Below are 19,403 nucleotides of genomic sequence, written 5' to 3'. Positions count from 1 at the left end.
GTGAAGGGATTTGAGAATTGGTGTGATATGGTCGTATTTCCGCACTTTCATCAGATTCCTAGCAGCACTATTTGTGTATGTATTGTGGCTTTTGGATGTTCTTGTTGAGGATCCTGACAAGAAGTGTGTTGCAGTAGGATAATAATAATATTTACTGCCACCTTTTGGACAATGTGGGTAAACCAGATCAATGACTCTTGATAGGTTGTTTTTTTTGGAACAATAGCACAGCATCCAAACAACCTTCCCTAGTCATGGTGCAACAAAAAAGGGTAACTAACATGAATGTAAACACACATGGTCACACATAACACAACTAGCTCACTGAACATTGTGAATATAATGAAAAATGTCCAACCACCATAAAAAAACGTTCAAAAATTACAGTCATGCAATGCATGATGGGAAAAATGTAAAACACTCCACATTTATCCATGTTTGGTGCATTTAGTTTCTTTACATGCAGTCAGCCTTCTGTTCTAATGTTTGATTCCTGTGCCCAGGCTTTGTCCCAGAATGCAGCCATGGCGCAGAAGATGTCGGGCCTGCAGCAGAATCTGGACTCGGCGACTACGGAGCTGCGGCGCGCACGAAGTGAGGCGCTAGCTGCGCAGGAGGAGAACAAGGTCAGAATCAGCAACCCGGCGAGCGCCGATGACACATTCAACTTTTTAACGGACTGGTTGTCTCCCAGAAGGAAGTATCCGCCCTGCGGCGCGAGACGGACAAGCTGCGAGCCGAGTTCCAGGCGGCGGTGAACTCGCACGAGGTGGCCGAGCGGGGTCGGTGCCAGCAGGTCCGGGAGCTGAGCCAACGGAACCAAGTCGCCCAGCAAGAGGTGAGAAAGTTCTGAAGAGGAGGACCAGATGTGTTTGACTTGGCGCGTGGGACGCCTGGATGTGGGAGAGGCCGTTTGTAGCAATTACTGTAGTGCCATTTAGCAAAGACTCCTATTGATTTTGGCTCAGCTTTAGGGTTGTTTGCATGACGCTGTCACACCAAATACTTTTTTTCTTCTCGCTGTATATGACAACTGGCGTTTGGAGCATGAAAACACTAACGTTTGAAAGTCTCTAGGCTATTCAGGATTTTGGTATTTGCTATCCTGGATTTAAAACATAATAAAAAGCTAAAAATAATATAGTATATGTTATGTGTACAAGAGGAGAAGACAGTATAGCACAGACAGGAGGGACGTCGTTTAAACTCTATTTTTATTTATATATATAAACACACGCAATATGTATAAATCAATAAATGAAGTGTGAGAACTACCGTAGTTCCTTGAATCGCCGCCGGGGCGCTAATTAATTTAAAACCTCTTCTCACAGGCATGCGGTAAAGGCAAGCATGCGCTAATTATTTTAGTGAAGTGAAGTGAATTATATTTATATAGCGCTTTTCTCAAGTGACTCAAAGCACTTTACATTGTGAAACCCAATATCTAAGTTACATTTAAACCAGTGTGGGTGGCACCGGGAGCAGGTGGGTAAAGTGTCTTGCCCAAGGACACAACGGCAGTGACTAGGATGGCGGAAGCGGGAATCGAACCTGCAACCCTCAAGTTGCTGACACGGCCGCTCTACCAACCGAGCTAGGCCGCCCCAGTTTTAAAACCTCTTCTCATTCCGGCACTTACCAAAGGCACGCGGTAAATTTAGGCCTGCGCTTAAAAATTTGAGTGTGATGTAAGGATACCATCATGAAAAGCACTTTTAATAAAAAAACAACATAATTATGGTCTTACCTTTACTTATAAATGAAGTCCATGCGCAGCTCCTTCTGATCAGTACAGCTCGGTTGGTAGAGCGGCTGTGCCAGCAACTTGAGGGTTGCAGGTTCGATCCCCGCTTCCACCATCCTAGTCTCTGCGGTTGTGTCCTTGGGCAAGACACTTTACCCACCTGCTCCCAGTGCCACCCACACTGGTTTAAATGTAACTTAGATATTGGGTTTCACTATGTAAAGTGCTTTGAGTCACTTGAGAAAAGCGCTATATAAATATAACTCACTTCACTTCACATCAAAGGCATCGATAACTTGTTTATAGAAGTCTTCCTTATTTTTCTTCAGTTTCAAAAGTCTCTCTGTCTCGATGGAGATCTTCCTTTATTACCTCCAGCTTCGATTGAAAGTCCATTTTAGAAAACGGTTTTATTTTAGATATGTAATCCTCCATGTTAAAAGTGCAAGCGAGAGGAAAAAATAAACGATCGCTGCTTGTTGTCACTTCTTCTGCAGCCGAGTTGTCGCAAGAAGGATCACTAGCGCCCTCTACCACCAGGAGGCGGGAGTCATTTAATGACTCGTATTTGACACACGCAACTACGGTATATAAATAAAACATAGCTGCTTACTCTTCTTTTTAACATATTCAATCGCTTGGACCTTAAATCCTACTGAATAGCTCTTACTCTTCTTCCCTTTATGCGATTTCAAATTATTGAAATCAGCCATCTCCATTTTGAAAATGATGACAGGTGAAGTGTCACTCGTGACGTGACGAGTTTGACCCAGCGGAAATTCTAGACATGCGCTAATAAAAATAATATTTTGCGAAACGAGTTTTACCCAGCGTTAATCCTGAGCCGGTGGTAATGCTATGCATGCGCTAATTATTTTGCGAAACGAGTTTGACCCGGCAGTAATTCTAGGCAGGCGCATACTATATACCCGGCAGCAATTTAAGGAAATACGGTAATTAGTCCGCAGTAACATATTGTTTCATTTATCACTGTGATTTAGTGGCGTAAAAAGCGCATCCAAACCAAACTGACCACGGTAATCATTATCACGATATTGATGATAATATGCTCCAAAATTAGTCATACACAAGTTTGATTTAAAAAGTCAAGTAGATAAAAAGCCACTCGATATACTTTCTTGACGGAAGAAATGGGTTACATGATATTGTTCTAGCCACATAGGAGACATATTATTTTTATTTCAGTGTTTACATACTGTTGTAGTTTGTAAAAGTTTTTGTGGGTTTTTTTGTGTTTCATGATGGGTGTGTCACGTCTGGTTTATGTGACAAATGCACTTCCTGTTGTCATATTGCTCCAAGCACGGATGGTCTCAGAGAGCACAGCCTGGAGGTTTAATGTGCAAGATTCGTCTTCTTAGTTCCTAAGACGGTTTATTCTAGGGATGTCAAAATTAATGAGTGGACTCAAGTGATTAATGGTGGCATTAATTATGTACACACTTGGATTAATCATGCCATCTATCTTGGCCATGCATGCTTTTTTTGACCTTCTTTCTGTCTTTCTTTAGTTTATTTGGAACGTGAACACACTTACAGCATAATACATCACACCATTTCATATCTTTTCACTTTACATCATGTCCGAAAAAGAGTGGGAAGAAGCAAAACTTAGTTAATCCAACCCCTTTCCCACATGTCTACATTCATTTACTGACCCTATTATGTTAGATCCAGTATGGACTGGACTCTCTCACTATTATGTTAGATCCACTATGGACTGGACTCTCACTATTATGTTAGATCCACTATGGACTGGATTCTCACTATTATATTAGATCCACAATGGACTGGACTATCACTATTATGTTAGACCCACTATGGACTGGATTCTCACTATTATATTAGATCCACAATGGACTGGACTATCACTATTATGTTAGACCCACTATGGACTGGACTCTCACACTATTATGTTAGATCCACTATGGACTGGACTCTCACTATTATGTTAGATCCACTATGGACTGGACCCTCACTATTATGTTAGATCCACTATGGATTGGACTCTCACACTATTATGTTAGATCCACTATGGACTGGACTCTCACTTTTATGTTAGATCCACTATGGACTGGACTCTCACACTATAATGTTAGATCCACTATGGACTGGACTCTCTCACTGTTATGTTAGATCCACTATGGACTGGACCCTCACACTATAATTTTAGATCCACTATGGACTGGACTCTCACTTTTATGTTAGATCCAATATGGACTGGACTCTCACTATTATGTTAGATCCACTATGGACTGGACTCTCACACTATAATGTTAGATCCACTATGGAATGGACTATCACACTATAATGTTAGATCCACTATGGACTGGACTCTCACTATTATGTTAGATCCACTATGGACTGGACTCTCACACTATTATGTTGGATTCTGTATGGACTGGACTCTCACTATTATGTTAGATCCACTATGGACTGGACTCTCATGCTATTATGTTAGAACCACTATGGACTGGAATTTCACTTGTATGTTAGATCCACTATGGACTGGACTCTCACTATTATGTTAGATCCACAATGGACTGGAATTTCACTAGTATGTTAGAGCCACTTTGGACTGGACTCTCACTATTATGTTAGATCCACAATGGACTGGACTCTCACACTATTATGTTAGAACCACTATGGACTGGCCTCTCACTATTATGTTAGGTCCACAATGGACTGGACTCTCACTATTATGTTAGATCCACTATGGACTGGACCCTCACTATTATGTTAGATCCACTATGGACTGGACTCTCACACTATAATGTTAGATCCACAATGGACTTGACTCACACTATTATGTTAGATCCACAATGGACTGGACTCTCACTATTATGTTAGATCCACTATGGACTGGACTCTCACGCTATTATGTTAGATCCACTATGGACTGGACTCTCACACTATAATGTTAGATCCACTATGGACTGGACTCTCACACTATTATGTTGGATTCACTATGGACTGGACTCTCACTATTATGTTAGATCCACTATGGACTGGACTCTCACGCTATTATGTTAGATCCACTATGGACTGGACTCTCACACTATAATGTTAGATCCACTATGGACTGGACTCTCACACTATTATGTTGGATTCACTATGGACTGGACTCTCACTATTATGTTAGATCCACAATGGACTGGAATTTCACTAGTATGTTAGATCCACTATGGACTGGACTCTCACACTATTATGTTAGATCCACTATGGACTGGACTCTCACTATTATGTGAGATACACAATGGACTGGACTCTCACACTATTATGTTAGATCCACTATGGACTGGACTCTCACACTATTATGTTAGATCCACAATAGACTGGACTCTCTCACTGTTATGTTAGATCCACTATGGACTGGACTCTCACTATTATGTTAGGTCCACAATGGACTGGACTCTCACTATTATGTTGGATCAACTATGGACTGGACTCTCACACTATTATGTTAGATCCACTATGGACTGGACTCTCACTATAATGTTAGATCCACTATGGACTGGACTCTCACACTATAATGTTAGATCCACTATGGACTGGACTCTCACACTATTATGTTAGATCCACTATGGACTGGACTCACACTATTATGTTAGATCTACTATGGACTGGACTCTCACGCTATTATGTTAGAGCCGCTATGGACTGGACTCTCACACTATAATGTTAGATCCACTATGGACTGGACTCTCACTATTATGTTAGATCCACTATGGACTGGACTCTCATTATTATGTTAGATCCACTATGGACTGGACTTTCACTATTATGTTAGATCCACTATGGACTGGACTTTCTCACTGTTATGTTAGATCCACTATGGACTGGACCCTCACTATTATGTTAGATCCACTATGGACTGGACTCTCACACTATAATTTTAGATCCACTATGGACTGGACTTTCACACTATTATGTTAGATCCACTATGGACTGGACTCTCACTATTATGTTAGATCCACTATGGACTGGACTCTCACTATTATGTTAGATCCACTATGGACTAGACTTTCACTATTATGTTAGATCCACTAAGGACTGGACTCTCACTATTATGTTAGATCCACTATGGACTGGACTCTCACACTATTATGTTGGATTCACTATGGACTGGACTCTCACTATTATGTTAGATCCACTATGGACTGGACTCACACTATTATGTTAGATCCACTATGGACTGGTCTTTCACTATTATGTTAGATCCACTATGGACTGGTCTCACACTATTATGTTAGATCCACTATGGACTGGACTCTCACTATTATGTTAGATCCACTATGGACTGGACGCTCACTATTATGTTGGATCCACTATGGACTGGACTCACACTATTATGTTAGATCCACTATGGACTGGACTCACCCTATTATGTTAGACCCACTATGGACTGGACGCTCACTATTATGTTAGATCCACTATGGACTGGACTCTCACTATTATGTTAGATCCACTATGGACTGGACTCACCCTATCATGTTAGATCCACTATGGACTGGACTCTCAGTAAATGAGCAGTGTTATCCATTGTCAGGTTAGAACACTGATGACATTTATTAAACAGACTCGAAGCAAGGAATTATGCAGAGACAGAGTTAAATTTTGCTCAATTAAGAAAAGAGTTTCCGGTCCAAAAAATGCTCTAATGTATTGCCCACGTGCTTCCTTTATTTATTTGGGAGGTCCCTGGTTACATCACTGAAGCTGTCGCTAAGGGAAGGGGGGTAATCTCGACAGTTCCACTTAGACACCTAATATGACTACACTAAAGGGCAAATGTGCTGTCAGTCATGATATCGCCCTGTCTCTGCTCTGTCTGCGTCACAGTACTCGATGTTCGGCCTTGGCAGTCAGCAGGCCGATTCTGGAAACAAACACCGATACGAGGCTGGCTTGCAATCTTTTGGATTGCCAGCTTGGCACGGACAAAGAAAAATACAATTTCATCACAATTGATACTAACTATAGCAACGGCCCTTAAAAATAAGAGTTGTGTGATAATATATACATAATTATTCCAACAATCAATCACGGCTTTACTTTCATTTTTATTTGAAAAGGTGACACTAACTAATTCAAATGATCTTTATGGTGTTTATGCTTGCATCCTTAGTTACCTTTTATTTCCTTACCTGGAATTTTTACCTTTTATTGGCATTCTGGAACCATCCCTTTTTTAAGACAAAATCTATTAGTGGCACTCTAAAGACATGTTGTGAAGACTATCTCTCTCGGCCGGCCTGGGAACGCCTCAGGATCACCCGGGAAGAGCTGGACGAAGTGGCTGGGGAGACGGAAGTCTGGGCTTCACTGCTTAGGCTGCTGCCCCCGCGACCCGACGTCTGATAAGCAGAAGAAGATGGATGGATGGATGATTATTTATGGTGAATCTTTGAGGCATTTTGGAGTAAATCCAAAGCGCCTCCTCGTGGCCTAGAATGCACATTACAGTATATTCCCTCATTGACAGTGAACCTTTCAAAATAAAAGCGGTGTTAATGTAGCCTTCATCAAGTCCACTCTGTAGACCCCCCATACACGTACTGGGTGGGATTTCCAGAAAAGGATTTTTGGCGCCACTCTCGGCTGTAAATCTCGGGGGGGGGGGGTCCAGGGTTAGGCTTGAGTCCACAAAGGTCGCTGGGCCTTTTAAGCAAAAAAGAGGCAGCTCAGAGTCACCTCGTTAAGACGAAGCCAAAAAGAGGTGATTTAGATGTTTGTCTGGTGATGTTTCATTTCCAGGATCATCTTGTCCTCCTCTGTGGGATCGTAGCTCGTGTAGAGGACCCCTAACACGGGTTGGAGGTTTTTACAAGTTAGTAATGATGTGATGCGGCACAGTGGTTAGCATGTTGGCCTCGCACCCTTGGAGGATTTGGACTTGTGTGGGTTTTCTCTTTGGTCTTATGCTAATTGTACACTTGAAATTGTGTCAAACGTGACCATCTGTCACGTTCACGTCAGGTTGTGTTTACTTGGTCTGGACTGGACTCTCATTATTATTTTAGATCCACTATGGACTGGACTCTCACACTATTATGTTAGATCCACTATGGACTGGACTCTCACAATATTATGTTAGATCTACTATGGACTGGACTATCACTATTATGCTAGATCCACTATGGACTGGACTCTCACTAGTATGTTAGATCCACTATGGACTGGACTCTCACTAGTATGTTAGATCCACTATGGACTGGACTCTCATTATTATGTTAGATCCACTATGGACTGGACGCTCACAATATTATGTTAGATCCACTATGGACTGGACTCTCACACTATTATGTTAGATCCACTATGGACTGGACTCTCACTAGTATGTTAGATCCACTATGGACTGGACTCTCATTATAATGTTAGATCCACTATGGACTGGACTCTCATTATTATGTTAGATCCACTATGGACTGGACTCTCACAATATTATGTTGGATCTACTATGGATTGGACTATCACTATTGTGCTAGATCCACTATGGACTGGACTCTCACTAGTATGTTAGATCCACTATGGACTGGACTCTCATTATTATGTTAGATCCACTATGGACTGGACGCTCACAATATTATGTTAGATCCACTATGGACTGGACTCTCACACTATGTTAGATCCACTATGGACAGGACGCTCACACTATTATGTTAGATCCACTATGGACTGGACTCTCACTATTATGTTAGATCCACTATGGACTGGACTCTCACTATTATGCTAGATACACTATAGACTGGACTCTCGCTAGTATGTTAGATCCACTATGGACAGGACGCTCACACTATTATGTTAGATCCACTATGGACTGGACTCTCACTATTATGCTAGATACACTATAGACTGGACTCTCGCTAGTATGTTAGATCCACTATGGACAGGACGCTCACACTATTATGTTAGATCCACTATGGACTGGACTCTCACTATTATGTTAGATCCACTATGGACTGGACTCTCACTATTATGCTAGATCCACTATGGACTGGACTCTCATTATTATTTTAGATCCAATATGGACTGGACTCTCACACTATTATGTTAGATCCACTATGGACTGGACGCTCACAATATTATGTTAGATCCACTATGGACTGGACGCTCACACTATTATTTTAGATCCACTATGGACTGGACTCTCACTATTAAGTTAGATCCACTATGGACTGGACTTTCACTATTATGCTAGATCCACTATGGACTGGACTCTCATTATTATGTTAGATCCACTATGGACTGGACTCTCATTATTATGTTAGAACCACTATGGACTGGACTCTCACACTATTATGTTAGAACCACTATGGACTGGACGCTCACAATATTATGTTAGATCCACTATGGACTGGACGCTCACACTATTATTTTAGATCCACTATGGACTGGACTCTCACTATTAAGTTAGATCCACTATGGACTGGACTTTCACTATTATGCTAGATCCACTATGGACTGGACTCTCACTAGTATGTTAGATCCACTATGGACTGGACTCTCACTATTATGTTAGATCCACTGTGGACTGGACTCTCCCGATTATGGTCGATCCACTATGGACTGGGCTCTCACTATTATGTTAGATCCACTATGGACTGGACTCTCACTATTATGTTAGATCCACTATGGACTGGACTCTCACAATATTATGCCAGATCCACTTGACGTCCATTGCACTGGTTCCCCAGGGGGCAGGGAGGTCCCCACATCTGCGGTCCCCTACAAGGTTTCTCTTTGTCCCATTGGGTTGAGTTTTTCCTTGCCCTGATGTGGGATCTGAGCCGAGGATGTCATTGTGGCTTGTGCAGCCCTTTGAGACACTGGTGATTTAGGGCTATATAAGTGAAGTATTGATTGATTGATTGATTGATTGGGTACTTTGATCATTTGGCGTACCACTAGTGGTGCACATACCACAGTTTGACATTCCCTGGCATGGACCATCTAATAGGGCTGGCACTCTTCCATCTCATTACGATTCCTGGGGTGACGATTGGACTCCGAATCGACTCTTGATTCAACAAAATTCTCCAGTCAAAACCGTTTCTCACAATGTCCATCCATCCATCTTCTTCCGCTTATCCGAGGTGGGGTCGCGGGGGCAGCAGCCTAAGCAAGGGAAAGCCCAGATCCCGAGGCATTCCCTGGCCCAACGTGTCCTGGGTCTCCCCCGTGGCCTCCTACCGGTTGAACGTGCCCTGCACTACTACTCCCCTAGGGAGGCGTTTGGCTCATCTGCCAGCGGCTTTACTTTGAGCTCCCCCCGAATGGCGGAGCTTCTTACCCTATCTTTAAGGGAGAGCCTTGCCTCCCGAAGGCTGATTGTACCCGTGATCTAGTCCTTTCGGTCATAACCCAAAGCTCACGACCATAGGTGAGGATGGGAACGGTAAATTGAAAGCTTTGCCTTCCGGCTCAACTCCTTCTTCACCAGAACGGATCGATACAGCGTCCGCATTACTGAAGACCGATTCGCCTGTCGATCTCATGATCCACTCTTCCCTCACTCGTGAACAAGACTCCGAGCTACTTGAACTCCTCCACTGGGGCAGGGTCTCCTCCCCAACCCGGAAATGGCCCTCCGCTTATTTTTAATATTATAATTATAACAAAAGTTTTTCAATGCAGCTTCTCGTTGCATGGAGAAAAAGTCCATGTTTTTTTTCATCGATTTTTGAAAATTATGAATCGATTTCAAGTTAAAGTTAACGGGATAGCAGTTAAGCTGCGGTCCCGCGCCAGAACGTAGTTCTCTGTTCTTGTACAGTTAAAAAGTCCTAATTAAAGAAATTAACAAAACAATTTTTAATCGATTTTTGAAAATTATGAATCGATTTAAAGTTCAAGTTAACAATATAGCGGTTAACCTGCTGTACCGCGCCAGAACGTAGTTCTCTGTTCCATGACAGTTAAAAAGTCCTAATTAAAAAAAACAATTTTTAATCGATTTTTGAAAATTATGAATCGATTTAAAGTTAACGGGATACAGTTAACCTGCGGTCCCATGCCACAACGTAGTTCTCTGTTCCTGTACAGTTAAAAAGTCCTAATTAAAAAAATTTATTAAAAAATTTAATCGATTTTTGAAAATTATGAATCGATTTAAAGTTCAAGTTAACAAGATAGCAGTTAACCTGCTGTCCCGCGCCAGAATGTAGTTCTCTATTCGCGTACAGTTAAAAAGTCCTAATTAAGAAAAAACAATTTTTAATCGATTTTTGAAAATTATGAATCGATTTAAAGTTAAAGTTAACGGGGTAGCAGTTAACCTGCGGTCCCGCGCCAGAACCTAGTTCTCTGTTCGCGTACAGTTAAAAAGTCCTAATTAAAAAAAACAAAAAAACCTTTTTAATCGATTTTTGAAAATTATTAATCGATTCCATGGAGATGTGTAAACTAAAAAAATGGTTTGATGCTAATAAATTATCATTAAACCTAAATAAAACTAACTTTATGTTATTTGGAAATAAGAGAAATTATATAGATGTAAAATTATTTATAGACAATGTTAGTATAGAAAGAGTAAACAAAATCAAATTTTTGGGTGTGAATTCTGACCACGGGATCTGCTGGAAGTCACACATTACATACATCAAAGGGAAGTTGGCCAGAAGTATTGCTGTCCTGGGTAAAACAAGGCACATTCTTCATCAAAAAACATTACACACTCTTTATTGTACACTTGTTTTACCATATTTGAGTTACTGTCTAGAAGTTTGGGGAAATACATACAGGACGAACATCCAACCATTATTCATAATGCAAAAAAGGGCCATCAGACTGATACATAACACAGGACCCCGAGAACACACTAATGGATTATTTATAAAAACATTTTGATCTAAAACTACCAGATCTCATCCAACTCAAGACTGCCCAAATGATTTATAAAGCAAGTAAAGATTCACTTCCAACAGGGTTACAGAGAAGATTTTTACAGAGAGAAGGGAATTATAATTTAAGAGGAGAACTACTTTTTAAGATCCAATATTGTAGAACAACGCAGAAACGAATGAGTATAACAATAGCAGGGGTTCAAATATGGAACTGTTTAAAGGATGAAATAAAACACAGCACCAACATAGACCAGTTTAAAAAGCTTTTTAAATCATTTATTATTTGTAAATATAAGAAAGTAGAGCAAACATTGTTTTAGAAAGACAATAATATATAATATGTATATAAATACAACTTATGATTTCATAATTATACATATAGGTTATATTAAAATGTATATATTACCACTTTATATGGAATTTAAATAAATTGTGTATATATAATATCCATCCATCCATCCATTTTCTACCGCTTATTCCCTTTCGGGGTCGCGGGGGGCGCTGGCGCCTATCTCAGCTACAATCGGGCGGAAGGCAGGGTACACCCTGGACAAGTCGCCACCTCATCACAGGGCCAACACAGATAGACAGACAACATTCACACTCACATTCACACACTAGGGCCAATTTAGTGTTGCCAATCAACCTATCCCCAGGTGCATGTCTTTGGAAGTGGGAGGAAGCCGGAGTACCCGGAGGGAACCCACGCATTCACGGGGAGAACATGCAAACTCCACACAGAAAGATCCCGAGCCTGGATTTGAACCCAGGACTGCAGGAACTTCGTATTGTGAGGCAGACGCACTAACCCCTCGGCCACCGTGAAGCCTATATATAATATATCTATCTATATATCTATATATATATATATAGATATATATCTATATATATATATATATATATATAGATATGTAGGTGTGGGAAAAAATCACAAGACTACTTCATCTCTGCAGATCTGTTTCATGAGGGGTTCCCTCAATCATCAGGAGATTTTAATGGAAGCATTCACATACAATGGTTTATATAGAGCACAGAGTGGGTGGGTACAAGCAGGCGTAGGGTGTGGTGATTGGCTCATGTGTTACCTAGGAGGTGTTTCCGCCTGTGGCGGCATGTTGAAATGATTTCACTGCGCTTGTTGAGGGATGATAGCTCTGGATGATATATAATAAACAGTTTCTCTTTTAAGCATACGTTGCATCTTTTATTACCACTGTTGTAAGGTGTGCTGGATGCAAGAATTTGCCATGTTATTGAATATTCAATATTATTGTCTTTGAGGTTCCAAATGTGTTTGCTGAGTTCTGTAGAATTCCGCAAAGTCTGGTTTCTAAAGGAGACGTTGTGATTATTCCATCTTGTTTTGAACGCTCCTTCGGTTAATCCTACGTACGTGTCGGATGTGTTAGTGTCCTTGCGTATTACCTTTGCTTGGTAAACGACTGATGTCTGTAAGCACCTTCCGTTGAGAGGGCAATCAGGTTTCTTGCGACAGTTACATTCATTATTGGTTTCAGAGTCGTTTAGTCTGGGGGTAGGCAGTCCTTTTGCAATTGCTTTGTTGTGGTTTGAAATGATTTGTTGCATGTTATTCATACAGCTGTAGCTCAATTTAATGTTGTTCTTGTTGAATATTTTTCTTAGGGTGTTGCCTTTGGGGAAGTGTTTGTCGATCAGAGTGAGGAACTTGCGGCCGATGTTGGTTGAGACGTCTATATATATATATATATATATAGATATATATATATATATAGATATATATATATATAGATATATATATATATCTATAGATATATATATATATATCTATATATATATATATATATAGATATATATATATATATCTATATATATATATATATATAAGTGTACAAATGTATATGTTTGATTTAAATGTTAAACTGTGTATATGAGACGTGTGCTACATATATGTTGCTTATATATTGTTTAAGAAAAAAGTAATATAAGTGAAGCATGTTTTAGATTTTATATATTTTGAACCTTGTTCTTGTTGTGATGGGGTAGGTTTATATAAGCGTTGCTTCAACCTACACCCTTTCGGCTCAATCATTGCTGAAGTGAGTGTTTTTTTATTTTATTTTGTTTTTTGTTTTTTTGTTGTTGTTCTTTGTTTTATGTGAAGATTGCCGAAATAAATAAATTAAAAAAAATAAAATAAAATAAAAAAATTCAAAGTTAAAGTTAAAGTTAACAGGATAGCAGTAAAGGGTTGGAATCTGGGGTTGAATCACCTAAAATGATTCCCGGGCGCAGCACCGCTGCTGCCCACTGCTCCCCTCACCTCCCAGGGGGTGATCAAGGGGGATGGGTCAAATGCAGAGAATAATTTCGCCACATCTAGTGTGTGTGTGACAATCATTGGTACTTTGACTTTACTTTAAAGGGGAACATTGTCACCAGACCTATGTAAGCGTCAATATATACCTTGATGTTGCAGAAAAAAGACCATGTATTTTTTTAACCGATTTCCGAACTATAAATGGGTGAATTTTGGCAAATTAAACGCCTTTCTGTTTATCGGTCTTTTAGCGATGACGTCAGAACGTAACTTCTCCGAGGTAATATCAATCAATCAATCAATGTTTACTTATATAGCCCTAAATCACTAGTGTCTCAAAGGGCTGTACAAACCAATAATACAGCCGCCATTTTCATTTTCAACACATTACAAACTCAGCTTTGTTATTTTCCGTTTTTTCGACTATTTTTTGGAACCTTGGAGACATCATGCCTCGGCGGTGTGTTGTCGGAGGGTGTAACAACACTAACAGGGAGGGATTCAAGTTGCACCACTGGCCCAAAGATGCCAAAGTGTCTGCCGCCAGACCCCCATTGAACGTGCCAGAGTGTCTCCACATTTGACCGGCGATGCTAAGACAGACATGGCACAGAGATGTATGGATAACCTGCAGATGCATTTGCAACGATTAAGTCAACGAAATCACAAAGGTGAGTTTTGTTGATGTTGTTGACTTATGTGCTAATCAGACATATTTGGTCACGGCATGACTGCCATCTAATCGATGCTAACATGCTACGCTAATCGATGCTAACATGCTATTTACGCTAGCTGTATGTACATTTGAAACTATATACCCACATTTAATGCGAAACAAACACTTACAAATCGACGGATTTAAGTTGCTCCAGTGTCACAAGGTGCGAAAGTCCTGATCGTTTGGTCCGCACATTTTACCGGCGATGCTAATAAGGCAGCCATGCTATGGGCCACTTCATTAGGTACACCCACGCTATGGCCGAATAGCGTCAATAGCTATTCGCTCAATAGCTTCAGTTTCTTCCTCAATTTTGTTTTCGCTATCTGCCTCCATACTCCAACCATCTGTTTCAATACATGCGTAATCTGTTGAATCGCTGAAGCCACTGAAATCCGAGTCTGAATCCGAGCTAATGTCGCTATATCTTGCTGTGGTAACCGCCATGTTGTTTGTATTGGCAGCACTGTATGACGTCACAGGGAAATGGATAGCGGAAATAAGGCACTTTAAAGCTTTATTTAGGGATATTCCGTGGGGTGTAAAATTTTGAAAAAAACTTCGAAAAATAAAACAAGCCACTGGGAACTGATTTTTATTGTTTTTAACCCTTTTGAAATTGTGATAATGTTCCCCTTTAACTTTAACCTGCTGTCCCGTGCCAGAACGTAGTTCTCTGTTCCCGTACAGTAAGTTAAAGTTAAGTTCAAGTACCAATGGTTGTCACGCACACACTAGGTGTGGTGAAATTTGTCCTCTGCATTCGACCCGTCCCCTTCTTCACCCACCTGGGAAGTGAGGGGTGCAGTTTTTGGTGATTTAACCCCCAATTCCAACCCTTGATGCTGAGTGCCAAGCAGGTAGGTCATGACTCCCATTTTTATAGTCTTTGGTATGACTCGAATTGGGATGAGAAAGACTTCAGATCTGAATCGTTTTGTTTTTTTTGTGCACCCCTATTGTGTACTCAGCCATGCTGGATGTACGACGCCACATGAATCCTATTGATTTGTTTTGGTGTCTGCAGGGTTTTTTTTTTAACCCCCCCTCCCCACCTACCCCCCAAAAATAGAATAAACATCTTGGAAGTGGCTGCAAAGTTGACAATCGGTGACATGAGAATGTGCTGGATAGCATCACCATGAGGGGGGGAGGGAGGGGGTTTGCTTTAACCCCTTGTGTAAATAAGTAGCTGGAGGGGGGTGTCAATGTTTATTTTCTCCCCCAACCCCCCCTCGGAACAGCAAAATACTGCGTCCACTGGGACAGCCGTCCCCTCCCCACCTTGATATATATATATATAAATATATATATATATACTCCTCCCCATCTATATAGCCCCCCCCCCAAAAAAAAAGACCACATCTAATTGGTGCGATCACGTCCAGCTTGTTATTCCTAAGGAGAGTTTATGGGAAGGAATCCTCTTGTGTGGCCTTCAGGGGTGCTGCTGTGGATCACTGTGGACTTGACACCGCCTTCGGAGCCAGGGACTGGCAGTGGGCCCGAGCGGTTCTTATCCCCCCGAGGCGCTGATAAGCTGGCTCCTCCCCCCGCCTGCCAAATATAAATATAGGTCATATTTACACACCGCTGTGTTTACATGAGCTCATTCACAGGACCGGCTCAAAAAAAAAACCTCGGTTTTTAATCATGCCTCCCTTAAGACGGTTTTCTCATGCCCGATGTACGCCAGTTGGATTCAAGTATCGATATTATTGATATCGGGGTAGTATCGGTATTGCGTCGATACCAGGCGAGGAATTTGTCTTTTTTTTTCGGGTCTATATTTGTTTAAATATACACTACATTGCCAAAATTATTTGACAACCTGCATTGACTCACATATGAACTTGAAGTGGCATCCCATTCCTAACACATAGGGTTCAATATGACCTATTACAACTCTTCTGGGATGGCTGTCCACAAGGTTGCGGTGTGTTTTCTATAGGAATTTTCCAACGTTATTCCAAAAGCGCATTGGTAAGGTCACACACTGATGTTGCCTGGCTCTCAGTTTCCATTGTAATTCATCCCGAAGGCGTTCTGTCGGATTCATGTCAGGACTCTGTGCAGGCCAGTCAAGGTCATCCACACCAAACTCTGTAATGGACCATGCTTTGTGCACTGGTGCACGGTCATGTTGGAAGAGGGAGGGACCCCTGCTCCAAACTTTTCCTACAAGGTTGGAAGCATGGAATCGTCCAAAATGTTTGGGTATCCTGGAGCCTTCAAAGTTCTTTTCACTAGAACTAAGGGACCAAGCCCAACTCCTGAAAAACAACCCCACACCATGTTAGGTTGCGGTGTGTTTTCTATAGGAATTTTCCACCGTTCTTCCAAAAGCGCATTGGTGAGGTCACACACGGATGTTGCCTGGCTCTCAGTCTCTGTTCTAATTCATCATGAAGCATGTCAGGACTCTGTGCAGGCCAGTCAAGTTCATCCACACTAGTCTCTGTAATGGACCATGCTTTGTGCACTGGTGCACGGTCATGTTGGAAGAGGGAGAGACCCCTGCTCCAAACTGTTCCCACAAGGTTGGGAGCATGGAATTGTCCAAAATGTTTTGGTATCCTAGAGGATTCAAAGTTCTTTTCACTGGAACTAAGGGGCCAAGCCCAACTCCTGAAAAACAACCCCACACCATGTTAGGTTGCGGCGTGTTTTTTATAGGAAATTTCCAGAGTTTTTACAAAAGCGCATTGGTGAGGTCACACACGGATGTTGCCTGGCTCTCAGTCTCCGTTCTAATTCATCCCGAAGCATGTCAGGACTCTGTGCAGGCCAGTCAAAGTCATCCACACCAGACTCTGTCATGGACCTTGCTTTGTGCACTGGTGCACAGTCATGTTGGAAGAGGAAGGGGCCCCACTCCAAACTTTTCCTACAAGGTTGGAAGCATGGAATCGTCCAAAATGTTTTGGTATCCTGGAGCCTTCAAAGTTCTTTTCACTGGAACTAAGGGACCAAGCCCAACTCCTGAAAAACAACCCCACACCATGTTAGGTTGCGGCGTGTTTTTTTATAGGAAATTTCCAGAGTTTTTCCAAAAGCGCATTGGTGAGGTCACACACTGATGTTGCCTGGCTCTCAGTCTCTGTTCTAATTCATCCCGAAGCATGTCAGGACTCTGTGCAGGCCAGTCAAGTTCATCCACACCAGACTCTGTCATGGACCTTGCTTTGTGCACGGTCATTTTAGAAGAGGAAGGGGCCCCGCTCCAAACCGTTCCCACAAGGTCGGGAGCATGGAATTGTCCAAATAGTTTTGGTATCCTGGAGCATTCAAAGTTCTTTTCACTGGAACTAAGGGACCAAGCCCAACTCCTGAAAAACAACCCCACACCATGTTAGGTTGCGGCGTGTTATCTATAGGAATTTTCCACCGTTCTTCCGAAAGCGCATTGGTGAGGTTACACACGGATAGGTGTTCTGTCGGGTTCATGTCAGGACTCTGTGCAGGCCAGTCAAGTTCATCCACACCAGACTCTGTCATGGACCTTGCTTTGTGCACTGGTGCACAGTCATGTTGGAAGAGGAAGGGGCCCCACTCCAAACTTTTCCTACAAGGTTGGAAGCATAGAATTGTCCAAAATGTTTTGGTATCCTGGAACCTTCAATGTTCTTTTCACTGGAACTAAGGGACCAAGCCCAACTCCTGAAAAACAACCCTACACCATGTTAGGTTGTGGCGTGTTTTCTATAGGAATTTTACACCGTTCTTCCAAAAGCGCATTGGTGAGGTTACACACGGATGTTGCTTGCATGTCTCTTATTCTCTGTTGTAATTCATCCCGAAACATGTCAGGACTCTGTGCAGGCCAGTCAAGTTAATCCACACAAGACTCTGTCATGGACCTTGCTTTGTGTACTGGTGCACGGTCATGTTGGAAGAGGAAGGGGCCCCGCTCCAAACTGTTCCCACAAGGTTGGGAGCATGGAATTATCCAAAATGTTTTGGTATCCTAGAGGATTCAAAGTTCCTTTCACTGGAACTAAGGGACCAAGCCCAACTCCTGAAAAACAACCCCACACCGTGTTAGGTTGCGGCGTGTTATCTATAGGAATTTTCCACCGTTCTTCTAAAAGCGCATTGGTAAGGTCACACACGGATGTTGCCTGGCTCTCAGTCTCCGTTCTAATTCATCATGAAGGTGTTATTTCGGGTTCATGTCAGGACTCTGTGCAGGCCAGTCAAGTTCATCCACACCAGACTCTGTCGTGGACCTTTCTTTGTGTACTGGTGCACAGTCATGTTGGAGGAGGAAGGGGCCCCGCTCCAAACTGTTCCCACAAGGTTGGAAGCATGGAATTGTCCAAATAGTTTTGGTATCCTGGAGCATTCAAAGTTCCTTTCACCGGAAGTAACTCCTGAAAAACAACCCCACACCATGTTATTAAAAAAGTATTGATTTTGAATGGAGACTCGATTCTGGATGGAATCGTTACCCCCAATAATTGAATGCAATGGTGTGGTGCCCAAAGGTTGACAGTCCTAATAAATAGTGCTCGGGTTTTGAATAAATGGTGAATGTTGTGCAGGCCAGTTTTTGAAGGTCAGCCCGTCCATCTGCAATGTGGCCAGTCCTCATCCCCACAATTCCTTGTAAAAAATGTTCCTGGTGTGCCTCCTAAAAATGTGAGTGCTGGTGCATCATTATGGATGAAGACGATAAATAACGGAGTCTAAATCTGAACAATCAAACCCTCTACAGCAGGGCTGTCCAAAGTGTGGCCCGGGGGCCATTTGAGGCCTGCAGCACATCATTCTAAA

At 41.9% G+C, this 19,403-nt stretch overlaps 1 protein-coding gene across 1 annotated transcript in view; it reads left to right on the top strand.

Moving 5' to 3' along the window:
• The window catches only part of crocc2 (ciliary rootlet coiled-coil, rootletin family member 2), a 134,678-nt gene that overhangs the window by 76,596 nt on the left and 38,679 nt on the right, over positions 1–19,403 (top strand). Inside the window, exons 21-22 of the mRNA XM_061888423.1 lie at positions 504–626; positions 695–838. Coding sequence (XP_061744407.1) covers positions 504–626; positions 695–838 — 267 coding nt within the window. The remainder of the gene's footprint in view (positions 1–503; positions 627–694; positions 839–19,403) is intronic.

The sequence above is a fragment of the Nerophis ophidion genome, linkage group LG26 (assembly GCF_033978795.1).
Source record: "Nerophis ophidion isolate RoL-2023_Sa linkage group LG26, RoL_Noph_v1.0, whole genome shotgun sequence".
Taxonomy (NCBI): domain Eukaryota; kingdom Metazoa; phylum Chordata; class Actinopteri; order Syngnathiformes; family Syngnathidae; genus Nerophis; species Nerophis ophidion.
Note: the sequence above shows the minus strand (reverse complement) of the source record. Positions and strands in the feature narration are given on the sequence as shown.